At 39.5% G+C, this 27971-nt stretch overlaps 1 protein-coding gene across 4 annotated transcripts in view; it reads right to left on the bottom strand.

Annotated features, from left to right (window-relative positions):
• Window positions 1-27971, bottom strand: part of lama2 (laminin, alpha 2) — a 385152-nt gene that overhangs the window by 283174 nt on the left and 74007 nt on the right. For all 4 annotated transcript variants that reach the window (XM_052095596.1, XM_052095599.1, XM_052095597.1 and 1 more), the window contains exons 2-3: window positions 24728-24898; window positions 2092-2204 (exon numbers count right to left, since the gene is read on the bottom strand). In XM_052095596.1, coding sequence (XP_051951556.1) covers window positions 2092-2204; window positions 24728-24898 — 284 coding nt within the window. The remainder of the gene's footprint in view (window positions 1-2091; window positions 2205-24727; window positions 24899-27971) is intronic.

Below are 27971 nucleotides of genomic sequence, written 5' to 3'. Positions count from 1 at the left end.
CCTCCCAATCAAAGGGCTCATCCGATCCCCAAGGCTGATCTGACACAAACCCAACCGCTGAACTGCATCAAGAAGCGACTAGGTATACACCCCAAAGGGGTGGTAATAATAATATAAAAAATAATTCATTACATCTATATAGTGCTTTTTTAGGCACTCAAAGTGCTTTACATAGTATTGGGGAAACTCCTCAATCACCACCAGTGTGCAGAATCCACCTGGATGATGCGACTGCAGCCATAGTGCACCAGAACACCCACCACACACCAGACTTTGGTGGAGAGGAGAGTGCAGTGATATAGCCAATTGACATGTATAGAGGACTATAAGGAAGCCATGATGGATAGAGGCCAATGTGCAAATTTGGCCACAACACCGGGGTACACCCCTACTCTTTTATGAGAAGTGCCCTGGAATATTTATTGACCACAGGGAGTCAGGACCACAGTTTAACGTCTCATCCAGTAGTCATGGCGGCAATTACGCAGCCTGCTGGCCAGGGGTATGTTCTGGGAAACCGGCTGCTGTCGGACGGGAGCAGGGGTAACAGACGTTAAAGACTGGGTTCAGAATGGCTAGATCATTCTGTCACAATATGTGAAGTGAAACCAAGCACAGACAGTCTTCAACTCAAAATAATATTTATTTGAAAGAACAAAATGCAAAACTGGGTGTGAAAAACAACTGAAATGGCCCAGACAAAACAACAGGGCAGAAAAAGAAAAAGAAACCAACCCATGATTGGGTAAAAGTAAAAAGAAAAACAGACTAGGCAAAAAACTAACAAACTAGAAAATTAAACAGAAAATACAGGATAAAAATATGAAATCATAACCGAGAAACTGACATGACCGATAAGGTAGACAAGACAGACTAACTGAGTAGGTTTAACAGTGGGTACTTTTTACTCTCACTCAAGTAAATTTACTTTGTTCCTGTCGTTACATTACAGGGTTTAATTTTATTTAATGTGTAATTTTTGAGAGATTATTGAAGGGGACTTTTATGACAACGGAAGCTCACACAGCTGCATGCGCTGTCACAGACTGTCACTCAAGCCGAGTCCATCACTGCAGCAGCATCATGCTCTTCAAAGTGAAACACTTTCTTCGATCTGCACAGTGAATGACATGCCTCCTCTTTCTCGTTCAGTCATTCAGAAGATATTCATTCACGAATAAGATGACAAAGTCATTCATTTAATTCGCGAATGAGTTTACCAGTACATTCCGTTCGTTCATGAACAAGATGTCTCATCTCGTTCAGACTCAAATGACGACTGGTTCAGCGAAGGGGTGTATTCATTCAGTGTGTGAAACCAATTATATGCTCCTTCACAGCCAGCAATCGAACGCTGTTGGCTCATGCTATAGTCAGTCTTAACAGGCATGAAAAGCAGTAGAGCTCATTTGCTTTGAAAGGTAGACACATCAGTGAATAAGTCTGGAGGTGAACGTGAACGATTTCTTCACTTAAAAAATAAATTAATGAAGACAGAATCATTCACGAACGAAACATCACTAGTGAGGTGAATTCTCTTTGGAATGAATTGAAAATGACTGCTTCGCTAAACACTTGTGGACACGCATGGTAAGAGTAGGGCAAGAAGAATAATCCAGCACAATACAAGCGATACAAGGGTAGGTGTGGCAAATGAATATTCAGGCAAATAACAAGGCAAACAAGACAGAGAACACATAGGAGAGTTCACGTGAATAAAGCAAACTGTCAATTGCATGCAACATGAAGTTTACGTCTCGCGAGTCAGAGCACCATACTACTGATAATAGGTGTCGGTAGTGCTGTTTCGTTACGCTTTTGCAGCAAGCAAAATGTTCTCCAAAAGATAAGGTTATGATGACAGGGGAAGGCTCATTTTTTACAAGGAAATCGCTAACTGATTGGTCAGTGAGACGTTCTGATCACCAGCTACCCTATGTTTCAAAAATTACCTTGCGGCCTGGATTCGGCCACTATAGATTTCCAAAATCACGTGCTCCAATCTGATAGGCTGGCTTCACTCATTTTCGGAGTCAGGGTGATTGCTATTATTTCTAATAGCAACTGTTGTTTGTTGTAAAAGTTGTTTACCTGTTGTAGATCCAGGGTTATGGTGACGTAATGGTAGTCCATCCCATTCATAATGCTTGGACTCTGCCACCATCTGTTAGTGCCGTCATTGGCGTACTCGATGGGATGCCGCTCTGCACACATGATAAACACAATCATGAGAACTCATACTTTTGTGGGGTGTCTTGCATTTCATTAATAGGAGAGTCAATAACATACAGGACAGTGGAGGGAGAATGTGATTGGAACATGGCACAGGCTGGGCTGCACAACTGTTCATAGCTTTTGAAAATCTGATTCTAATTTGACATGGAATCAGCTTTCTTGCCACTAAAAATGAACATTTTGGAGGGAAAAGCACTTACCAGCAGGGCATAATGCATCATATCATGAACAAGATGAACGATTATCAATGCATGAATTAAACACACTTAAAAAGCAGACAATTAAACCCAGAGTTTTCCAAGTATAATTGTTTTATTATATCCCTACAGAGGACAGAAATAAAACATACAGAACAGGGAAATAGCTCAAAGTAATACAATTGTCTCCAAATAAATCCCCTTCAGAGAGCAGCTCACATTCTTCACATCTCTTGCAACACATCCACAGGCTCGCGGCAGACAAACGTTAATATCCATCACATCATTGCACATTCAATGCATCCGCAGCAGACACGAGTGTTGTTCTGGCAAGTTTTCGTGGTTAATCCAAAGAGACAAACTTTAAAACTTCACTTAACAGTGACGTCTTCTCGAGTTGTTACCTAGATACAGTAGTAAACAGCTGCCGCTTGTAATCAGAGACTAGCAGAGGCAGCGGGATGGGAAGAAAAAGAACTCGGGTTCGGTCCAAGAAATCGAACAAAGTGTGAAAGCGGCCTTATTAAGTTGGCTTGTGAGAGCCAACTTACTGAAATCCTACTTAAACTTATTATTATTCCGATTCTTCTTATTCTTCTTGCAGTCAAAATTACGGTATCTAACCTAGAGCTTTTAAGCTACAGGCACCAAACTCGGCACAGACCTTCAGACTACTCCCGAATAGTGTGCTATATCTTTTCTAACTGATCGGACTTACGGTTTTCCCACAGCGGATGATCAATAACTGGAAAAATCCCATTGACTTAACATTGCGGAATGTTCAGAAATTTAAATCTCAACTGACATTTTCACACACACAGACAAAAAGGGCCTGTCAGCCCTGCATCTTTCCCTCTCTCTCTCCCTCAGAGGATTTAGACGGTGGGCCGAGGGCCCGTATCTGCTTTACTTTTCGAAATGGATGATCCCCATGGAGGGAGAACCTGAATTTGTAAAGTTGGGACGGTTGTTTTATTCTCAACGATATGAAAAGTGTTGCCACTCCCATTTATTGCACATTTTCCCCCGAAATCATAATGCACGACCGTAAATATGCAGGCAAACGCGGTTGCCTACTATATCAGTCGAGCCAATAGCGTGGCAAGATACTGACATATGATTATTATTAACCAATCAGATGTAGCTTATTTAGAATAGCTGTTACACGGAAGATTCAGCTGTCAGATACGAGCAGCATCTGCAGCGGCAGCACATTGACTATCGCCAAGGACATTGTTTTTGTGATTGTAAGTATTCATTTAATTAGAATATGATATCTATAAAAAATGTTTGTTTTGTACACTGTGTTGTTCAAACGTATGTAAGCGTCTCGTTAGTGTCGTTTTAAGTAGGGTAGTTTCAGCTGGCTAACTAGCAGTAGCTAGCATCATGCGATTACATATTTGATTTGGTGTAAAGTTTAAATACTTAATTCTAACGGTAACACTTCGTCCATCTCACATAGGCTACAGCTCCACTGTATGTCCGCGGATAATTACCTCCGACTGTTTTGCAAACGTTCTCCAAAAACTCAAGGTAAACATGAACCTCTTGATGGTTAAGACATATTTAATTATCAGTTACATCTGACATAACATTCACACTGTTAGTTTTTCTTTTACCCTTTTCCTGCTGTGTGTCTGAACCTTGTACTTCTCATGTTTGCAAATAATGCATTGTACTGGAAGCAGGTGTGGGGCCTGCTTGGACGTGAAGAGATCACTGGCATTAGACCTCAGAGCCCGTGTTTTTACTGGAGTTGCCTCACCATCCTCTGCCTCTACCACTAAAAAAAGTGCAAAACAATAGATTGAGGTTCTGCACCCTTCCCCACATCACTGATTAAAGAAAAATGGTTTGTAACTTTCAGCAGGGGAAAACTCATGCTCCATATATTGGTTTCATCTGTTCCCTTAACATGGTTAATAAACCAGTTTCATAGTGTTCAGGTGTCTGGCCTTGTTGATGTTAATAATGACATAATTGGAAGGGTACATTTTTGCAGGATGTTTTTATTATATTACGGTTAATACACTGTATATAACTATATTATTTGTACTATTATACTGTTATGTGCAGTGTAGTAACAGTAACTGTATGTGTTTGTTCATACTGCATATCCATTTCTATTATGCACATTTATGTAATTTATATTACTGTAAAACATAGTACTTAAATGTATACTACTGTCTACACTGTACCGAATGTTTTAAACTGCACCTCCTGTCTATACAATATAATACCAACCTTCATTTGCAGTTTCTTCAACTAATACTGCCTTCTCTCTTCTCCTTTGTGCTCGTTCTATCTTCGTGATATTTGTGAAATGGCTGTAGCACTCCCTGTGGTAGCCAATGTTAGCTGGTTTGACTAACTGGTTTGTAGGTTCCTGGCTTTGTAACTTGTATGCCTGTACTGCCTCTTCTGCTATAATACTTTCTCTGCATTCAAGGTCTTTCCACAGAAACACAGATTTAATAAATTTCTCCCAACTTATGTCTGTGAAGGGAATGGTGGGTCCTTTTCCCTCACATATATGCATGCAGCACTTCATGTTTTTGCTATTTCTTCCACAGTAAAACTGTGCGGGGAAAAAAAAAAAAGAGTATTGTCTGGCTCGTTTTTATCATAGACCTAATAAATACATAGAAGCCCAATTGCCCGCTGGAGCGTACGTCAAAGGTGCCGCCACATTGCGGAGGGCAACTTTCCCATAACTTTCATAGCGGGAATTGAGAAAAATGTGTTTCGTGTGCTGCTTGGGGCTGTACAAATCGCCACACAATTGAAAACGGGTCTCGAGGAATTACCTTTCACAAGCAAGACTGAACATTTGTTTCTGGTTGTATTTGGCCATTATATAATTAGTAAATAATTCGAAATTTCAAAATACTACTGTTATTGTGTCATGAAATGTAGTTTTAATAGTTTTTCAGTCGACAATGTAGTTGTCTAAAGCTCAAATCTATGGTTTATTCATAAAGATAGAGCCTATTTAAAATTTTGATCTGACGTTTTCGGAGTGAGAGATCCAGGAGCTCAGCGCTCATGTACCCCACCTGGAACAGCCTTACCTCGGCTAGTGCTTCTGACGTTTGCCGCTGCATCTGATGTCTAGTGGTTAAACATGAGATATAATTCTTCTTGTGTATATCTAACGGGCGATCTTTGGTCTCAATCTATAATTTGTTCCTTGGCAAATCGTTTTGGCTGAGGGCAAAGTGAAGTTTCATAACTTTATATTTAGGCTATTTTAACGTTGTATCCTATGGTTTTTATAGTGTTGTGTTTCCAAGCAATACCATGGATCAAATGTGTGAAATCAGAACGGTATATTTATTAAAGATTACAACGAAATGACAGGACATCGTATGACAAAAGATGGTTACATAAAATAAAAACGGTGAAAATGCATAACGTTACCTCTACATTCACATTTTGTGTCAAACTGAATATGTAGCATAAGTGGGCAAAATGAGTTAACAAGTTCAATCTTTCCTGGGCTAAAAGCACTTCTCGAAAAGATGTGCACAGACAGCAACTTCATATCGGAGCGTGCAAGATGGCGCCCTGATCACATGTACGTTTGTGAGGTCAGCAATCCCAAACTGTTTTATAGTAGTTATAACGAACTTAGAGGTTTTTTTTTTTAAGAATTTCCGTTAATTAATATTTTGAATTCTTGGAACAACAATAATGGGAGGATCTGAAAAGAGGAAAGGTGCGAAGAAGTCAAGGAAAACAGTGTCGGATACTCCTGCTAGAACTGCTAGCACAGGTGACAATAAACAAGCAGTTTATCCTGCATCCGGGGTATTGAAAGACAGTTTGCATGATTATTGTGAACAAACTGGTGAGTCTGAAATTATGCTGGTGGAAGAGGTGATTCCACCGCTTCCCGACACTCCGTGCAGTTCCCCGGCCGTTAAACTTCGAAGAACTGATAACGTAAACGCTGCAATTATTTCCACACAACTCTCTGAGCTCTCTCAGTTGGTGAAAAACAGATCAGACGGTTTGGAAAAGTTGATTGGCGAAAACTCGCGGGTGATTAAAGACATGAAGGAAGAGATCTGTAGGAATACGAAACGAATCTCTGGAATGATGGAAACCATTGAGTTTGTTTGCAGCAAGGTTAAAAGTTTGAAGAAAAGAGTTGATTCTATTGATTCGCACGCGAAGAAAGAAGAAATTAACTCCACTGAGCGAGAAAATCGCCTGGCTCATCTAGAAGCCTACACACACAGATGGAACCTGAGAATCCACGGAATTCCAGAGAAAGAAAGAGAAAACGTCCGTCATGAGGTTATCAACGTGTGCCAACGTCTTCTACCACAATTTAAAGGTAAATTCCCCGAAGTAGTTGATGTGGCACACCGACTTGGCCGTGTCAATTCAAATAATAAAGCTTGTGGAATCATCTTCCAATTCACCTCGCGTTTTTACCGAGATGCTGTCTGGCGTGCCGCCAAGGACACTGAGTTTCTGATTGAGAACCGACTGAAAAATCACAGAAGATCTGTCACCGGCCGATAGAGCGAGGAGGATAACGCTTTGGCCCATAGTTGAAAAGGCCCGTAAAGAGAACAAAAGAGCTTTTTTCGTCGGTGGACGAGCATTTGTGGATAGTACGGAAATATTTCCTCCTGCTTAAAAGGTAACGGATCGGAATTCCGCTCTGTCTGATGCTACGCTGACTTGACCTTGGAACTGATATGTGTGTGAATTCTGGAACTTCCACTTTGAGCCAAAAATGCCGTTACATTTTGATGAGTAATTTTGATTTCACCTCAATTCTTTGCATCACCGTCAAAGTGGGCATGGGACGGTGATGCGTCTATATAATAGCCTATAATTTTTTTTTTTTTTTTTTTTACAGCCATTTAAAAAGAAATAGGATTATTTCAGACTATCTTTTGATTTAAGTAATAATGTGAATTATTTCAACCCCTTAAAAGGGGTATTATAGTTGTTGTTCCTCAATTGTACATATTTATTTTCTAGATAGATTAATGAAGGGATTGTTGACCTCATCCCTTACTTGTTCTGACCGGTTAGGTTCTCTGTCTCGGTGACTTAGTCCTTATACTTGTTCTTAGAACTAATTCTTTCTTCTATTATTGTTCTGTTCTTTTTCTTTTTTCTTTATTCTTCTATGTCCTTATCTGTTATTTCTTTAAATTGTAGAGGGCTACGAAACATTCTTAAGCGTAAAGCATTCTTTCTGTATCTTAAAAGTCTCAACACAGATTTTTGTTTTTTACAAGAATCTCATTCAGCTTTACAAGATATCAATTTATGGAGATCACAATGGGGTTGGAAATATGGATGTCTCATGGAAATGAATATTCTGCTGGAGTTTGTATTTTAAAAAATAATTTTGGTGGAAAGATTCTGGCTACTGATTGTGACATCAATGGTCACTACATTATACTTGCTTTTCAGTTTGCAAATATGACTTGTATTACTGCTAATATCTATGGATATAATTCACCAAAAGATAATAAGGTTTTTTTTTAATAAATTAGAAATGCGTATATGTCATATGTTATCTAAATTTCCAAATTCTTCCTTAATATTCGGTGGTGATTTTAATGTTGTTTTGAATTGTACCTTGGATAGATCCCCCCCCAATTTACTAATACTAATTCTGAGTATATATTATACTTTATGCAAAAATTTTCTGTTGTTGATGTGTGGCGAGAAACCCAACCCTTGCAAAAACTATTCACATGGAACAATAATTCCCTTTCTAGACAATCCCGTCTTGATTTTTGGTTGACCTCAGCAGAGTTATCAAATATAAAGACTGATATACTTCCCTCACTATTTTCTGACCATAAGGCCATTTCTATCTATATTCCATTTGTATCCACTCCCTCGAGTAAAAGATCCTCATATTGGAAACTTAACACCTCAATTCTTCAACACAACGAAGTTCTTACTAAGATTGATAACTTAATTTACTTTTAATGGCATAAAGCTAATAAGGAGAATATTTTTTGCATTAATTGGGAACTTCTTAAATACGAAATTGGGAAGTACTGTCGGAAATACAGTAGTTCGTTAGCAAAATTAAGAAAAGGTAATGAAAACCAGATTATGGCTAGAATTTTGGCATTATCATGTAAAAATGTAGGTGATCTTACAGACTCAGAAAAAATTGAGCTTGTTGATCAAAAACATAATTTAGAGGATATATATAAACGGAAGGCTGAAGGCGCCTTCATCAGATCTCGCCGGAATTGGCTAGAGGACGGTGAGCAGAGTTCTGCCTATTTTTTTAGGTAAGAAAGCGAGTTAAAAATTATATTCAGCAAATATGTATTGATAGGAATGTAACTGTTGACTTTAAGATAATTGCAGCGTCCACCACGGAATTTTTTGAGTACTTATCTCACATAAAACAAATTAATAATGAAGATTGTAGTCTGTGTGATGCACCCATTAGTCTTTCAGAAATTCTTGATTCCATAAATAATTTAAAAAGTAACAAATCCCCAGGTACTGATGGGCTATCTGCAGAGCTTTATAAAGCATTTAGTCAAAAATTAGCACCTTTTTTACATAAAATGTTTTTAGAGAGTATTGAGAAAACCACGCTTCCTCCCTCTTTATGTCAAGGGCTAATAACCTTGATTCCCAAGCCCAATAAAGATCCCCTTCTATTAGAAAATTGGCGCCCGATCTCTTTATTGAATACCGATTATAAAATTATTGCCTTGATTTTAGCAAAGAGGCTAAAACTTATTCTTAATAATATAATAGATGAGTGCCAATCAGGTTTTATGCATCAGAGACATATTTCTAATAATATACGCTTGATTTTTGACTTGTTGGATTATTCAGACCTTATTTCTACTGATAGTTTTATCCTCTTTCTTGACTATTATAAAGCATTTGATTGCTTAGAACACAAATTTATGTTACAAGGCCTGCACAGATTGGGTTTCGGTAATTTTTTTTGCAAATGTATTAAAATGCTTTACCGTAATGGTAATAGCTCTATCCGACTCAATAATGGCACCTCTCCTAGGTTTTTTTTAAAGCGTGGTGTAAGACAAGGTTGCCCCATTTCCCCATATCTTTTTCTAATACCTACTCAATTTTTAAATTTACATATAAAAGAGAGCCCTGTGAAGGGAATTTCTATTGCTGGTACGGAATTGTTTATTAGCCAACTGGCAGATGATACAGCATTGTTTCTAAGAGATGCCTCTCAGATCCCAACTGCTTTAACCTCTCTTCAGTCTTTCTCTAAGGCTTCTGGCCTTTTGCTTAATATTAATAAATGCGAATTACTCCCGATTAAAAAATGTGCTGCAACCTCAATCTCAAACATTCCCATCAAAGAAAGTGTCACCTATTTAGGAATAAAAATAATAAAAGATACTAAATTAAGATGTCAGATGAATTTTAGTTCAGTTGTGGAGAAAACACAAAAAAAATGTAACCTTTGGTTGTTAAGAGATCTATCTTTGAAAGGCAGAACTCTGCTTACTAAAGCAGAAGGGATTTCCCGCTTATCCTACGCTGCTCAGTCTTTATTTGTGGATAAATCTACTTGCAAGTTGATTAATGTAATGTTGCTCAAATTTCTTTGGAAAAATAAAACTCATTATATTAGAAAATCAGTTATTTTGAATTCTTATAATAAAGGTGGCTTAAATTTCATTGATTTTGATTCTCTTAACAATACCTTAAAAATTAATTGGCTTAAACGTTTCCTTCACAATCAATCTTCTATTTGGAGTATAATCCCAAGATATATTTTTTCTCAATTAGGAGGTATACATTTTCTTTTAATGTGCAATTATTCAATTAGTAAACTTCCTGTCAAACTTTCCAATTATCATCAGCAGATGCTTATGGCTTGGAAACTTATTTACAAGCATAATTTCTCACCACACAATTTTTTAATTTGGAACAACTGTAATATTCCTCATAAGAGGAAATCTTTATTTCTTGAAAACTGGTTCAATAATGGGGTGATATTAGTAAACCAGCTATTTGATAGTGAAGGTAATTTATTTAATTATTCCGATTTTGTTTCAGGATACCAATTCCCAGTATCTAGTAAAGAATTTAATATAGTTTTCAAGGCCATCTCTTTGGAAATCTGTATGCTGTTTAGAAACAATAATAGTGCTACAGAGACTTCTGTTTCTCCCCCTAGCCCTGAATCTACTGTGGTAGGTTCTATTTGTTTTTCAATACATAAATCCAATTATAAAATTAGGTCATTATTTTTGGACCCTGTTACTTCAATTCCTTCCTCCATTTCTTATTGGAATAACCTTTTTGATGATATTAAATGGTCATATGTTTGATCACTTCCTCAGAAATTCTTTCTAACTAATAAAGTTAAAGAAATATCCTATAAAATGATTCATAGATTTTATCCAGTTAAATACTTTTTAAAGAAATTTAGAAATGATATTGATACTTCCTGCACTTTTTGTGAAGCCTCTTCTGAAACTGTTGATCATTTGTTTTGGGAATGTCTTTTTACTCGGTCTTTCTGGAACAATATTGATGCTCTGATTGTCCAAAAGGTTTTATGTAACTTTTCTTTATCATATAGACACATTCTTTTTGGATTTTATGTTAAAGACAAGAATCTAATTAATGCATGTTTTTGTATAAACCTTCTTTTATATATTGGAAAGTTTCAAATCCATAAATGTAAATGTATGAAAAGTTCTGTTAACAAGAAAGCAATGAAAACATCCAGAATTTGTGCCATGTTTAATATTCTCTCTTAATGTTTTTTTTTCTTTTGTGCCCTCTTCTTCTTTTCTTTTTTTTTCTTCTCTTACTCTCTTTTCTTTTTAGACTATTGTTGAATATATTTAAATTTCTTTCACATTTCCTCTCTTAATGTATTCTGAACCATAATTTATCTTTTGTTTTGAAAGATTGTTTATATTTCTTGTATGTATCGTCTTGTTCTGTTTGTTAATATTGCAATAAAAAAAAAAAAAAAAACAGCAACTTCATATCAGCGGGCAGTGTGTTGACAAACGCGTCACCAACACCGACACTTTCCCACGCACGCTGTTGGATGAAGGCAACAAATACGTCATGCATGTCGGACCTCACACATAGCCGCCTGCTCTATTCGCCGGGAAAATAACCTGGAGAAAGTTACCGATATTATAGTAATGTGCAAAGTATGTGAGTGGCAACAATTTTTATTTGCTTTGTTGAGAATTGTAGTGGTTATATATAAAAAAACTGGGTAATCCATCCCCAGAGATCATCTGAAAACACGAAATCTCCCCTCGGCCCACCGTCTAATTTATTTTATCAAGCAGCCAAAAAGTAATGACCTAAAATCTTCATAGCCACACGCTAAAACATGCTAAAAACGTGCTAGCATCATGCTAACACATGCTATCATCGCCTAGTGAAGTGCTAAAACATGCTAAAAATGTGCTAGCATCGCCTAGTGAAGTGCTAAAAAATGCTAAAAACGTGCTAGCATCATGCTAACACATGCTAGCATCGCCTAGCGAAGTGCTAAAACATGCTAAAAACGTGCTAGCATCATGCTAACACATGCTAGCATCGCCTAGCGAAGTGCTAAAAAATGCTAAAAACGTGCTAACATCTATCTGTCTATTTGAGGGTCAATATCTATCTATCTATCTATCTATCTGAGGGTAAATCTCTCTCTCTATCTATCTATCTATCTATCTATCTGAGGGTAAATATCTATCTATCTATCTCTCTATCTATCTATCTATCTGAGTGTCTATCTATCTAGCAACTAAGTTAAACTTTAAACTACTTTAAACTACAAACTACTTTAAACTTTAAACTAATTTAAACTACAAACTAATTTAAACTTTAAACTCATTTAAACTATAAACTACTTTAAACTTCAAACTACTTTAAACTTCTTCAAACTTTCTGGTCCAAACTTTCACAAGCCAACTTAAAGTTTGTCTCGACGAACTTTTTCTAGTTGAAAATTAATGACTTCTGGTTGCTAAGCAACTGCAAAATGCTGTTTTGCCTCTTGGTGCAATTACACTTCTGTATATGTGTTTATAATAATTCAGCTCTTCTTAGCTAGAAGCGCGCAAACAAAGACCCAATGAAATAAAATGATTTTTTTTTGTGGGTTTAAAATTGTGTCCATTTATGTCCATCCATGTCCACTTTGAAGACATATATATTCTACTGTTCTCCTAAACATATTTCTGACGTATCTTGCATTATACTGAATTTTGTGCAATCAAATGCTCTCTGTTCAGGTATCTTATTAAAAATAAAGTTCAGACACTTGTTTCTAATGTTGCGATCATCCAGAGTTGAAGGTGCTCCACAGTCAGGAACAGCATTGATGGACATTTCACTCTTGTTAGTAGTTCTGGACTGGGTGCAAATTCATAAAACAGTTGTGCCACATTTACGCGCTGTATTTCAGCACATAAACCAGCATCTCATTCACTATCCAGCGACTATCCATTTGCACCTATTTAAATTAAGGATATCATTCTTTTCAGCGAAAACACACATCATTTCAATATAAATTAGGCTTATTGTAGATCCCGCTTTATTTACAAAAAATGTGACACAATTCAAATTGCTCTATTACCGCTTGTGGAAAGCAGATGGGAAAAAGGAGTTTAATTAAAAGAGATGTTTGTATTGATTTTCTATTGATTACATCAGTAGTCTTCATCGTTTCAAAACACTGAATAGGTGTTGTTGATGTGTAAATGTACCGATATACTTTATTTTAATTTGTCTTAGATTCTGAATTCATGATATTAATGCCCTATACGTGGCCATAATATGCACCGATTACACAAGAGTGTTAATCTTCAGAATACAGACATAAGAATGATGATAAGAGAGACATACTGTATCTTTGGGCAGATGTGTGAATGGCTTTTGCTGCAGATGGCGCATGAGTGAATGGGCACTAGAGAGTATTTGATTCCTTTTGTGGACTAATTAATTGTTAATAATAATTATAATTTTTTTAAATGCATTGCATGGCCTTGCACGCCGGTGTGTTCACGTTGAATACAGACTAAAAAACGTAAACAGTAGTAGCTGGAGCTTCAGGTCACACCTACTGATGATGTGGACCAATGACAGAACGAAGGTGTTTCGTAGGGATGGGCACGAGTACTCAAGGACTCGAGTACTCAGACGTGGCAGCAATGATCGATCATGAAAACGATGATCGATAGTGATCACTCATGATGTGACTTTTCACTTCATTCGAAATCCAGTGACAATGACCTGACAACTAAACACCTGTGTCAAAGAGGGAACTTATTTTTAATTTTGAGATTGACGTTGTGACTTTGAGGGGTACTTTGACTTCGCATGGCAAACAAACTGATATAGGATGCTGCAACGCTATCATTACAATAATCAAACCCGTGTTCTGAACATCTGTCTCTGCAAAACGTTTGCTAAACACGATTTATTATCATTTCATGTAAGAACTTTGACTCGTTAATGGATATGATTAAATAAAAGTGATTGTTTGTCACTGACTAAACCTCCCTGCCCTGCGTGACGAAATGAATGAAGATTTCCACTCGAGTTTCCAAGTTAGATATCCGATATAAAGTTATATACTCTTTTCTCAGTTGAAAGGTGGAAATTCGCTTGAGTTGAACGCTTCATGAATCACAGCAACAATAATACATTTACATTTATTCATTTGGCAGACGCTTTTATCCAAAGCGACTTACAAAAGAGGAAGAACCTCAGCGAATCATCTTAGGGAGACAGTGGTACAAAAAGTGCCATATTACAAAGTTTCACTATCACCATAATAGTATACAAAACAGATTTAAGTGCAACAAGAAATGTAAATATATATATATATATATATATATATATATATATATATATATATTTTTTTTTTAATACAGAGAATCACAGCTTTCCTCACAAGAGTGAACGTTTGGACACGCACGCACACTTACACATACACAGCAGGCGAGTGTTTCAAATGGTTCACCTTACACATCATATTAATACGTTTGGTTACGGCATCTCCAGTTATTTGAAAATAGATGGTTCAGACAGTCACTAAAAAAACTGGTGCGCACTTACTAAGATTACTATGGTAACCTGAAGGATGAACAGACAATAATAATAAATAGACAATACACTGGAACAACAAGATGCAATGCAGCGGCCAAAGACGTTTGTCAGACATGTTATTATATATACAGTTATTAACATGTAATTGCCCCTTGAGTACTCAACGAGTATTGGAGTAATTAGTCAGAGTACTCGAGTAGCCAAAATGACCAAAATGCCCATCCCTAGTGTTTAGCAGCCGGTTAAAAGTTTTCCTAAAAGTTCGCCCAGACGAGCTGTTCTGTACCACCGAAACAAATGCAGAAATATCTTTTTGGCCAGATTTTGTTCGAAATGATGTCATAACATTTGTTCTTTGATTTCGTATGAAGTATATCTGGGCCTTAAATTTGGGCAGTTATGTGTTAATATTTTTTACTTTCTGATGTAAGAATTCAGCCATCTCTGTGCAATTTTTAAAGTAATTTTTGCAGCTTATTTTCAATAAATGCTCTTTCTGGGGAGAAAGTTTTGAGGTCTGAAAGTTACATTGTGTTTTCATAGAACATCAAGCTCTTTTATCTCAAAAGATCAAGGCAAATTTAATTCCTCATGATATGACCCCTGAACTGCTAAAACAGCTAATTTGAAACCATGGCAGAACATTCCGTAACTTAATAATGTGTCTCTGTTGTATATTGCCTTCATTAGCTGACTGGAGTTGAATAAAACCCTGTGCTGAAGTATCTTTTGAAATGAAGCCGTCTGCTCAAATGAGGATGAGTTTATAAGCAGTGAAATACTCCTGATATGTTCTGACTGATGTTTATCTCAGCACAGAGCCTGTCAAAGTCAAACTATGAGACAAATTTCCAATCCTTCTTTACACTCAAATTGTTAATCAGGCAAAGATGATTAAAAATGTCTACTTCATCATTTATTTGACTGGATATATTATTTTGTAATATATGAGAGAGGTCTAGGTTTCATTTAAAAAGAACTCCCCCGCTGCTGAAGTTACATCTCTCTTTCTCTAATTTTCTCTAATTACATGTTAAATTAATCACTCTTTGGCTTGGAGTATGTTGTTGACTCCTGGGCTCTGCTCTGTGTCTGTGTGTGTGTGTGTGTGTGTGTGTGTGTGTGTGTGTGTGTGTGTGTGTGTGCGTGTGTGTGTGTGTGTGTGTGAGCGTTTGAAGAGAGAACATAACATCTACAGACTGAGGTCTCTGGACAACAGTGCAAGAGTCTTTCGTCTTCTTTAGGCTTAAATCCAGGTGAGTCACCACATATTTTATTAAGACCTTTCAAATAGTTTGTACACATCACATAACAGAACACCTACACCTAAAGAACATGCGTGCTATAGGTAACAGAAAGACGAAGGGTGAATCTCAGAAAAAAAAAAATATTTTACATAAAGGAAAACAAAGCCTATTTTTAGGGGTACTAAAAATTACGTAGATTATTGCAAAATTACATTAAGTTGTTTTGACTTTTAAATCAACAAAACCTTCCTCCCTAACCTAAACCATAAAAATCATAAAAAGAAAATGTGAGATGGAAAACATCTTGGTTATGTCGTAACCTTGGTTCCCTGATGGAGGGAACGAGACGTTGTGTCGATGTAGTGAAACTAGCGGTCTCTCTTGAGAGCCTCGTTTACTCTTACTTTGAGAAAAGGCCAATGAGAATTAGCGAACAGAATTTGCAAGACCCTCCCCCGGACATACAGGTATAAAAGGAGGGAAGCGTGCATCTGTTCAGACAGCTTTTGAGCCGAGAGTAAGGTCCCAGACATTTCAGCGGCTTAGTACAGTGTTGTTACAAGAGGGACACAACGTCTCATTCCCTCCATTAGAAAACGGAGGTTACGACAGTAACCGAGACATTCCCCTTCTGTCACTCACTCGACATTGTGGGGGCTTTCACACTTGGTTCGATTGCCTGTTCCGAACCCGAGTTCGATTGCTCCCCCCTCCCCCCTGCCCCCGATGGACTGTGTTCACATTATATATTTGTATCCGAACCGCGGTACGCTCGCGTCATCAAGCTGCAGCTGGTGCGTAATCGTGTTGCTCTCGGTTCACATTTGTTCTTCTTTTTTTAAACTTTGGTTTTGTTTTCAACATCAAGATACAGAAACACACTTGCGTCTGTCTGCCGCAAAAATACTGAAATCGTTCAAAAGACAGCGGGCTGTCCGCCGAAGACAATTTTTGCGAAGGCAAGCAGAAATCATCTCTCTGCTTGCAGTGCATGTGCGTCAATCCCGCTTTTCGTCAAGGTAAGTGTATACACACACACACACACACGCACAAACGCACGAAAGTAAACCCTTTCTGCTCATTTTGAAAGTGACGCATGTGAGACTGACGACCACATTATACGTCATCAATAGCGGTTCACTTCCGCGGTTTGGTTCGATTGCCTTCATATCAGCAGCGAACCGTCCTGGAGTTCACATGAACCGTACCCCAGACCACCTTTTTAAGCGGACCCGAGTACGGTTCGCGGGTGCGCACCCGAGTTCGGAAGACAGCGTTCACATCATCCAAACGAACCGAACTCTGACGTCATTCGAACCAGGGTGCGCACCAAAAGTGCTAGTGTGAATGCCCCCTGTGTCGATGTAGTGACACTAGGGGACCCTATCTAAAAATGCCACAACACTGAACCATGTTACGTGGACTGCTGAAGCAGGTGCAAGCAAGCTGCTGCGTGCGAAAATAGCAGGTGCATCAGACTGCACGTAAACTTCCCCAATGCCTCAAAAGACGTCATATAGTTGCGAACAGAAGGGTTGCGATCTCCGCACATAGGGTGGAGGCATTTTTGCCCTGCACCAAGGTAAAGCGGATTCCGCTGAAACGGGGTGGTCGCCTGGTGACCTGAATTGCGTAGCCGAGTTGGATGGTCCTGGCCAGCCACCATGACGGGTTGAAAAGCATAAGCCAAGTGTCCAAGCTCCATGCGAGGGGCACTAAGGGGACGATCACATGTGACGTACCTGGAGGTGGGACATTGCGGTGGGGGAAGCAGGCGACGTGACGTCGGGGAGCATTGCTTCGTCCCGAGGTGGTTGTGCTCCCCCCGAGTGGAGGCTCGAAGCACTTACCTTGCCCCACGACTGAGGAGGAGGTTCTGTAGCGATGACCTCTAGACTCATCACCACTTGCCAGCTTGAGGGGCGAGTGTGGTGCAGTTGGGCACATGAAGGCGGAGGGTCCGCATTCATGGGGGCCCGACTGCTAGTGCTTGGGTGTCTGATCTGCCATGAGAACGGCAGATGTGGGTACGGCTAAGTGATCCAGGGAGTGTAGAAACTTCTCTTTTTTTGACAATGTGGGTACCACAGCTTATTGGGGGTGCGGCAAACAAAGAAAAGGAACAAAAGATTCTCCACCCGGCCCTCCACCAGGGGATGGAGTGGTCTGGACCCCAGCTCCGTGGAAGACATCTCTCTCCCTGGCTTAACCGTATCAGGAGCACTTGAGAGCAAGGAAGCTCTACGCTGGGGCTGAGAGCTGGGACCTGGCTGGGACGGAGATGCCTGGGGGTTCACAGCCGCAGGGGGACACCCTCGGCAAGCAGACAGGGTGCGGAATCTTAAGCCGCTGTGGGGCAAGATATATTGGATGGCCTCCGTCTGCTACTTCACCGCTGAGAACTGCAGTGCAAAGTCCTCTATAGTGTCGCTGAATTGGTCGATCTAGGAGATGGGGGCGTTGAGAAAGCGAGCCTTGACGGGGTCCCGCATCTCGACCATATTCAGCCACAGATGACATTGCTTGAACACGAGGGTGGCTAATGCCTGTCCGAGTGCATGTGCAGTGACTTTCATGGCCCGGAGGGTGAGGTCGGTTACCGAGCACAGTTCCTGCAGCACATCAGGATAAGGACTACCCAAGTGATTGACCAAGTGGACTTGCAGGAGGGCCATGGCGTGCAGGGTGGAGGCAACCTGTCCAGCGGAGCTGTAGGCCTTGGTCGCCAGAGACGATATCAACCTACAGGCCTTAGAGGGGAGTGACGGTCGATCCCACAAGGGTGCGCCATTTTGCGGGCATAGGTGCACCGCAACAGCCTTATCCACCCGAGGGAGTTCCGTGTACCCGTGGAACGCCCCACCATAAAGGGTAGTGAGAGCGGATGAGCAAATGATTGGTTCCTGGGCACTTTCTCGCTTTCTCAACGCCCCTGTCTCCCAGCTTGGCCTCTTCGGCGACACCGTCAATGACTTAGCCCAGCAGTTTTCGGCTGTAAAGAGGGCGTCCCCCTGCAGCTTCTTCCAAGCGTCAGTCTGCTCCGCCTCAACCTGGGCCCAGCTCTCTGCCCCAGCGTTGAGCGCCTTGCAGGTGGCGACGCCCCCCCCCCCTCCAGGACTTCCTTTATGACCCGGAAGACTCCTAAGCACTCCTGAGATGGAAAACCTAGGGAGACAGATGTTTGCTCTGGAGCTAGTACCATGACCACTCCGTCCCCCAGTGGAGGGCTGGGTGGTATATCCTTGTTTTCCTTATTTTCCATTGCCTCACCCCCTTCGGGCTGCATTAACCACATTGCTAATAATAGAGCGATTTCCTCACTTCCTGGTTCATCAAGCCAGTGCGCGCCATTCTCACGGTACCCCGGCACCAGTTTCGGTTCCACGGACGCAGTTACTTCGCCTCTGGACCCGCAACTGCCCATCCCCGCTGGGCCGGCGCTGACGAGTTCCGAGGACGTCTTCACTGGACCTCCTCCTGCGTGGAGCAAGGTAAGTGCTTTGAGTCTTTTCTTAGCACCCAAGCCACGGGACGCGCTTTAGCCTCCCGATGTGTTATTACATGCTGCGAAGCCCCACCCGGTACATAAAAAAGGTTCCTTGCTCTCCGGTGTCCGAGGACGGGACATGCAAATTCTGTCTGTCAATTTCTCATTGGCCTTTTCTCAAATTCAGAGGAACACAAGGCTCTCAAGAAAGACCCCTTGTGTCACTACAATCGGCACAACGTCTCGTTCCCTCCATCAGGGAACGGAGGTTACAACAGTAACCATGACGATTTCATCCATTCATATGTAAACAAATGGGCTGTCTCATCGCCTACTAATGACCCATGATTCACCCATAAAAAGAGAAATAAAGAGTGATATTTAAGTGAGAATCTTGTCTTTTTGCTATTGTTCAAGTAGTCTGAGATTCCAAGTCTAATAATAAAGAGGTCATAGATAGTCACTGATGACCAGAAATTATTTCTTTAAACTCCCATCTCTTTTCATCCTTGTCTTATCTTGTCCATTCTGTCCCTCACACTTCTTTCTTCCCTTTTTCATCTCTTAAGCTTTTTTCCCCCTGCCATGTATTGATCTTCTTGTCACAATATAACCTATGACTGTCACAACTACTCACTAACACATCCCATTTATGTCACCCACTTTTTCATAAAAATAACTTGGGTGCGAATTTCATGGGTTCCTATTCTGGGACATGTCTGGACTTGGAAACAGTTTTACAGAGGCAATACGTATACAGCGTGTTTAATCAGCATAAATACAAAGTAAAATGGTTGGTAAATAGGAACAGGGTCAATAAACAGGCAAACAAATTGCCTATTTCTATACTACCCATAATATTATTGCTGCACGCAGTCATGTGCACAGTACAGTATAACAATTTTACGACATTTGCCAAAATGTACAGTGTATAATAGAGCACACTCTGAGGAATTCACAATAAGTAAAAGGCTACTAAAATTTCAGTTGACAAAGTTTTTTCATCACACCCTAATGAAAGCTCTTTTAGCCATAATGTGTTGGTGGTAGTTTTAAATGTATTAACCCAATTTTACTAGGATTTTTATGCTATACCCGCTTGAGTGCCTTAGACTTGTTTTGCTTTATGAAAGTTTTTGCATATTTTATTAAAATGTTATATATTAAAAAACAACTTTGGTTTATATGTGTGCTGATAATACTGTCATTTAAGACATAAACATATTTTCTGTATATGCTCTGGCCACTGAAATTGCTTTTCACCCAACTCAATGAGTCAATAGTTGTTTTTCTACCAGCGGGCCAAATGCATCTCTTTGCGAAACCATGTCATGGTGCATGAATGTACGTAAAAAATACATAAGTTGTTAATGCCATGAGAGGTTCGCATTGGAGGGAGTGTGCTAAAGAGGTTAATTACATATTCCACATGTCCCATGTCACAATAAGGAAAGTAATATAATGATACACTGATGAGCCAAAACATTATGACCATTCACAGGTGGAGTGAATAATGTTGATCATCTCCTAACAAGGCCACATGTCAAGGTCTGGTTAGATTAGATGGTAAGCGAACAATCAGTTCTTGTAGTCAATGTTGAATTCAAGAGAAATGGGCAGAATTGAAGACCTGAGCGACTTTAACAAGGGCAAAATGGTTATGGCCAGACGACTGTGTCAGAGTATCTCTGAAATGGCAAGGCTTGTGGGGTGCTCCCGGTCAGCTGTGGCGAGTACCTACCGACAGAGGTCAGCGGAGGGACAAACCAAAATCCGGCGACAGGGTGTTTGGGCGCACAACGCTCATTGATGCTGAAGGACAACGAAGGCAATCCCGTCTGGTCCGAACCGACATAAGGTCTGCTGTGGCACAAGTCTCCGAAAATTTGAATGATGATTACGGGAGGGATATGTCACAACACACAGTGCATCGCACCCTGCAAATGACCCGTTCACCATCGAAAGTGCCCATTGCTGGCGCCAGCTCATTCCATAGATGCTCAATCGGATTGAGATCTGGGGAATTTAGAGGCCAAGTGAACACCTTAAACTCTTTATCATGTTCCTCAAACCAATCCTGCAATGTTTTGCATTGTGGAAGAGTGCATTATCCTGCTGAAAGTGGCCACTGCCATCTTTAGGTAGGTGGTATGTGTCAAAGTAACATCGCATGAATGTTTCCCAGCAGAACCTTTCCAAAAGCATCGCACTACTTCTGCCGGCCTGCCTTCTTCCCATGGTGCATCCTGCTGCATCCCTTCTCCATGTAAACAATGCACACGCACCCGGCCATCCACATGATCTAAAAGAAAATGTGATTCATCAGACCATGTAACCTTCATCCATTGCTCCATGGTCTAGTTCTGATGCTAATATTCCTATAGTAGAGCTCATTGCGCTGTTATAATAGGGTTTCCTTCTTAAGCCTGAAATATATTTAATGTTGTTGATGTGTAATGTTGTTTAAAATTAGTTAGTTGAGTGTGACGTCATGGAAGGCTGTTAACTCTCTGGCAAACGACTGTCTTGAGAAAATAATACATTTTAACAACAGTAATATAGGTTACAACTCTTCATCTGGCACACACAATTGTAAATAAAAATTGTCACGTCAAAACCACACCCATGATTCATTTTAACCAATCAACTATTCTCTTCAACCAGCCGTGTTCTCCAAGGTCAAGAATTTTAGAGATGAATGTGATCAGGAGAAATATTACCAAACTAACAAATTGAACAGCAGAACAAGAAGGTCATTGCATATCATCATTATTTGTAGGCAAACTAATCAAGGCAGTTAAGTATAAATGAGCTATAAGCACACCACTCACTGTATGTGTTTACATGGCCAAATAACCCACATTCATCAGCAGAAATCTTGGGCATGTGAATGGGTCAAAACTCTTGACAAAATAAAAGATATATATATATATATATATATATATATATATATATATATATATATATATATAGTAGCGAATCAGCTCTATGAAATATTAATAATCAATCATAACTTGTTATAATCGATTATGAATATTTGGATAAGTTAATCGGGTTAACTTGATGTAGCTACATTAACATTACAACCAAATACTCGGTTCATCCCGTGAACACTCAATATTGGTTATTAATTAATTAATTAATAGAAAGGTACATTTCGGGGCATGGGAAATGTCTTTCTTACTAAGTATTAAGAGCAAGTAGTCAAAATCTATGATTAGTGACTTTAGATATGAGCTTGAGACACAGACAACTTTACATGTGACATGAACAAGACTTTATTAACTAGACTAAACATTTAAACTACTCTAACATACATATACATACATGCATACAGTTTACCAAGGGAAAGAGGGCTGAAGCAGAATACAGGAAGGCAAGAAGTTATAGCATTGTTTGAAATTCAGCAGATCAACAGCCTGAGCAAACCATCATATTAGTTCTGACACGCCCTTTTTAGAAAGGGGTGAGGATACTTGAAGTATCAAATAATGAGACTAAGTTTGATACTTGCATGTCCCACTTGAATTAAACTGTCCTGATGCAATTTGTTGAGGCTCCAGTTGATCTTTGATGATGTTGTCTTGATGAGAGAGAACCAGTGGGAGTCAGGGGATCTTTGGTGAATGGAAAGACAAGGCCGTAGCCTGGCGCACGCTTGGGAGTCCTTGGGGGCCTTCTAGTTCAGCATCATCTTCATTAGGACTTCTCAGGAAGGCCCAAGAGAGTAAGAGAGCACAAGGCTCAGAGAACCAGAAAGCAAGAGAGGCAGGAAGCAAGAGAGGCTAAGAGAGCAAGAAGAGAGTGAACCAAGAGAGAGAGAAGCAATTTATAACCTTAGGAAACATGTCCCACCTCTCATTGGCTCGACCAATAAGAAGGGTTTGAGTTCCAGGCGGGAATTTGGTTTATGGCTCTTTGTTCTAAGAGGGGTGGTAGCCAATGAAGAAACTGGGAAATATTCTTGTAATACTAATATGTTGTTGTTATCGACATATCATGTACACAGTCATTTTGATCTTGAAAATACCAAGTTATAGAGACCAAATATGCCACACATATGATTTCGGTTAACCATAGTATGCAAAGTCTGAAACATTAACCCATTAGAGTTGGCAAGAGAACATAGACCAAACAACATTTAGGAAAATTATGAGATGGAACATTAGATACATGTTAATACATTTATCACAGGGATATATATATAGGATATATAGGATTAAAAGGGGTTCATTTCTCCTTCTCAGTAAGGATTGAGTGAGCTTCAGCAGTCTGAGCATTCCTTTGGGGGGTCGTAAAAGTCCCCTTTCTTTGGGCAGGAGAATGATTCCTTTGTTCCGTCACGGCTCATTTGCATGTTTCTGGCTGGGTTTATGACGGTAAGATATTTTGGGCTGAATGACTCAAAAGATGGTGAAAACCTAGCAGGATACAATTCTAAGGTGACCTCATATTTATATTCGGCTAGGGCAAGTTGTAATGTTTAATTTGATATCAAGAAAAATGTACTCGTGACACTTAAAAAATGGTTAAACACTCTCAGGCTATTACATATAAAGCCTCAGAGTTTTCTACACAAATGAAACAATTCTACTAATTTTGATCTAACACCAAACATACACAGCACACAGGGATTAAAACATTTTTCATTAAAAATAAGCCCTTTTAGGCTTTATGGGAAAGGCACACACATTTTTACGTTCAAAGTTCCACATGGTTTTTCTCATGGTAAGCACGCGGGTGTCACGTGCGGGGGAGGGGGGCACCACGAGGGAGCACCACGAGGGTTCTCTGTCAACAGTTCTTTTGTACTATCACAGACCATTTCCGTGATCTTATAGGGGTCCTTTGTCCCAAAATAGCTGAGTCCATGATTATCCTTCATTGATTCCTCCAGAGCTGCTATACATATATATATATATATATATATATATATATATATATATATATATATATATATATATATATGAATGACGATATACAGTAGAAGTCTTAAATGACGTCAACACCACAAACTAAAAAAATAACTGCTTCTAACCACAAGTGGAGAGCTGTAGTTAAAACCACACAACTTTGCGATGCTGTTTGTGAATGTTCAATGGAACCATGGTTTTGGGGAAACACCAAACTATGTTGGTAACGATGTAACTTGCAATCATAGCTGGATAACAATGCTTTTGGGAAAAAAGGTTAACTGATTAATTAAAAAGATCTGACTCAAATGATTCACTATTAATTAATGAAATTCTCTAAATAAGCTTAAAGGCCTGAGAACTAAATGGAGTTTACACATGGATTACATGTCCAGACTTCCATGCACATGAGAGTGAGGTCTGTCCCAGCATTTTTAAATCATGTGTAGCCATGCACATGTGCAGTAATTTTGGAATGCAGGGTTTTATGACCAGAAATGTTCTTTGATGAGAGCATATCAAATCAATTGTGCATTGAATGAGAGCCAAATAGTGTGTGTACTTTACCTAAATCAATTTCACTCTTCAGGTTACAGGTCCTGCACTGAGGGTTTTTGACAGGCTGTCCTGGTACATGCTCCACGAGTTTGCAGTACATCTCTGGTCCTGTTTCTCCACATGTTGCATTGGCTGTGATCTCTGCCATGGAGGCCAGGTTCAGCACTGCTGGGAAAAGACCTGCACACACAGAAGACACTACTTAAGCTCTTGCAAAGACAACTAATCAGTGCTAATGAGGGATCAGAATATTATTGTAGCATATTATATTACAGATAAACCTGCCCCTACAGGCCCATACAAACCAAACCTGTGATTGGTTGCTTTGCATGTTTAAGTGGGCAGTGCTTGGCCAGGATAAGAGGACAATATTTTATGCCTTTTATATATTATATGAAGAAACTTCTCAATGTCACTTTAAAGCATATTATATTATAAATCTTTCAAAAGTAGTCTTTCATGTAAATTTGTGTTATTTGGCAATGCATCAAATGGAACGTTATGATAAATCTTAACTTTAAGCCGTCTTTCGGATGAGACGTTAAACCGAGGTCCTGACTCTCTGTGGTCATTAAAAATCCTAGGGCACTTCTCGTAAAGAGTAGGGGTGTAACCCCGGTGTCCTAGCCAAATTCCCCCCCATTGGCCCCTATATATCATGGCCTCCTAATAATCTCCATCCCTGAATTGGCTACATCAATCTACATCTCCTCTCTGCCAATAGCTAGCAGGTCATGTTTGTAAATGAGAAGTGGTTCTCAATCAGTTTACCTGGATAAATAAAGGTTAAATAAATAAATAAAATAAAAATAAATCATATAGACTTCAAACATCTCACTGACAACCTAATTCAGAAAGCAAAATAGTGTGATTTAAATTACGGCTGGCAATTTTTGAGAATGAAGTGCAATATATAATAAGCCTAATATACATAGAAACAAGACATGTTTGTGTGGAAAGTAGTGCCAATGATTGAATGGTGGTAGTTAAGATGCAGCTTTTGCGCTGAAATACAACACGCAAAAGTGTTGCAACTGTTAGGTGAATTCGCCCCTTACTGTTTCTGCAATATGTACTATGTACATTGAACATAGTATGTACTTTTTTGTATGCAAAGCTTTGATTTTCTACTACATTTGCCAAAAAGTGACAGACGGGGGAATGTATGAGTAGTTTTTACACAAAGCCTGATTAAAATAGCAAAATAATAGTTTTTATTCCAATCACAATAACTAGATGAATCTTATGAAACATAAGATAATGTGACTACAACGTTGCATACAATTTATTTATGTTTATTGTTGTGTAATACTATTTAACATTTTTTTTTTTAAATAGTGTGTGGTATTTAGTATGCATTATACAGTAGGCAGTATGCTAGTAATATACTACGACCAGTAATACTAAACAGAGTTTGTGCATACAGTATGTGATTGTCTATATAATATGTATTAAATGTTGGGATTTGTGAAGAACATGAGAGAGAGCAGAGCTGGTCTGAATCAAAGGACAGAGCGCTTGATCTCATGAAATCACTGTCAGCTGCTCGGACAGATGTTCTCAATGTGTTCTCAGACACTGAAAGATGTTCAAGATGGACAAAAGCAAGGTTCATTTCTCTGACTTTCACAGAGATCATGTACTGTCTATCCTCTAGACGCTAGTGCTGCAGTTTAACTGTGAGGATTTAAAAGTCTTTTCACACTGTCCTACATTCAAACACATCATTGGTCAGCAGCTGGCTCTGGAATGTCCAGAACCAAATGGGTATTATGTTCAAAATGGGAAACATTTGAAAAGCACAACAACAAGATTTTCCCAAGAAACATTAGAGACATTTCCAGCTCAGAGGATTTTGAAACTGCAGCCATTTCAGTTTTGTAATTTTTTTCATATTGTTTAACCCTTAAATGCATACCACAGGTCTTTAGTGACCCGGAACCTTATTCCACCCTCTTTAGTAATGCCTGCACCTCTTTGGTATTCCTTAACCATTTCTCTTAGGAATAATGCAAAAATAAAAAAGTTTTTTTTCTAAATGCTCATTGCCTAAAGTGTTTAGGGTCGTTAGTAACGCATTAAATGTAATAGGATCACAATGTACATTTGTACTTCCATAAATCACATTTTTATGATTATATCATATCTATATAAGTTTACCATTACAGAATATCTGTTTATTTGGTTATTACAAGACAAATTAGTACTATATTCATAAAAAGGACAACTATATCATGTCAATGTTATGTGCAACGATGGTGAATTATCAGTATCCCGTAAGCATGTACGGTAACACTTTACAATAGGGTTCTGTTTGTTAACATTAGTTGGTGCATTACGTGTCTTGATATAACAATTAAAAATATATTTTTACTGCATTAATCTTGGTATCTGTGAATCTATAAAAATACACTTGTTCAAAGGCCTGGGTAACGCAGCAAGTAAAGACGCTGACTATCACACATGGAGTCGCAAATTCAAATCCAGAGCATGCTGAGTGACTACAGTCTGGCTTCCTAGGCACCCAAATTGGCCCAGTTGCTAGGGTGGGTAGAGTCACGTTGGGTTAACCTCCTTGTGGTCACTATAATGTGGTCCTTGCTCTCGGTGGGGCACGTGGTGAGTTGTGCGTGAATGCTGCGGGCAATAGCGTGAAGCCTCCACATGCGCTAGGTCTCTGTGGTAACGTGCTCAACAAGCCACATGATAAGATGCACAGATTGACTGTCTTAGACACAGAGGCAACTGAGATTTGTCCTCTGCCACCTGGATTGAGGCAAGTCACAAAGGCACCATGATGACTTAGAGCGCATTGGGAATTGGGCATTCCAAATTGGGGAGAAAAGTTTTTAAAAAAAAGTGAGTTCATTCAGGATTTTTCTGAGGAGCCGGAAATGGTCCGGCCACAACAGTGGCTCGGTTCAGCGACATGGCGGAGGAAAAACACAACGTGTCGTTCCCTCCCTCGAGGAACGGAGGTTACATACGTAACCAAACGTTCCCCTTCTGTCGCTCTCTCCACGTTGTGTCGGAGAAGCGACACTAGGGGACCCATTCCAATCTTGCCATGTGCTGAACCTTGACGTGGACCGCAGATACAGAGGCGGGCAGGGATTTCATCCAGTGCCACGCATCATCTGTACCTGGCTGCACGTACCCTTCCCCAATGCCCCATAAGAACATCGGAGTCCTTCTAGTTACCCTGGGAGGGGAACAAGGCGATGTTTGCCAACATGGGAGCGGGCCAGCCTGG

The sequence above is a fragment of the Xyrauchen texanus genome, chromosome 28, assembly GCF_025860055.1.
Source record: "Xyrauchen texanus isolate HMW12.3.18 chromosome 28, RBS_HiC_50CHRs, whole genome shotgun sequence".
NCBI lineage: Eukaryota > Metazoa > Chordata > Actinopteri > Cypriniformes > Catostomidae > Xyrauchen > Xyrauchen texanus.
The sequence above is the reverse complement of the archived record's forward strand: the minus strand, read 5'-3'. Positions and strand labels throughout refer to the sequence as shown.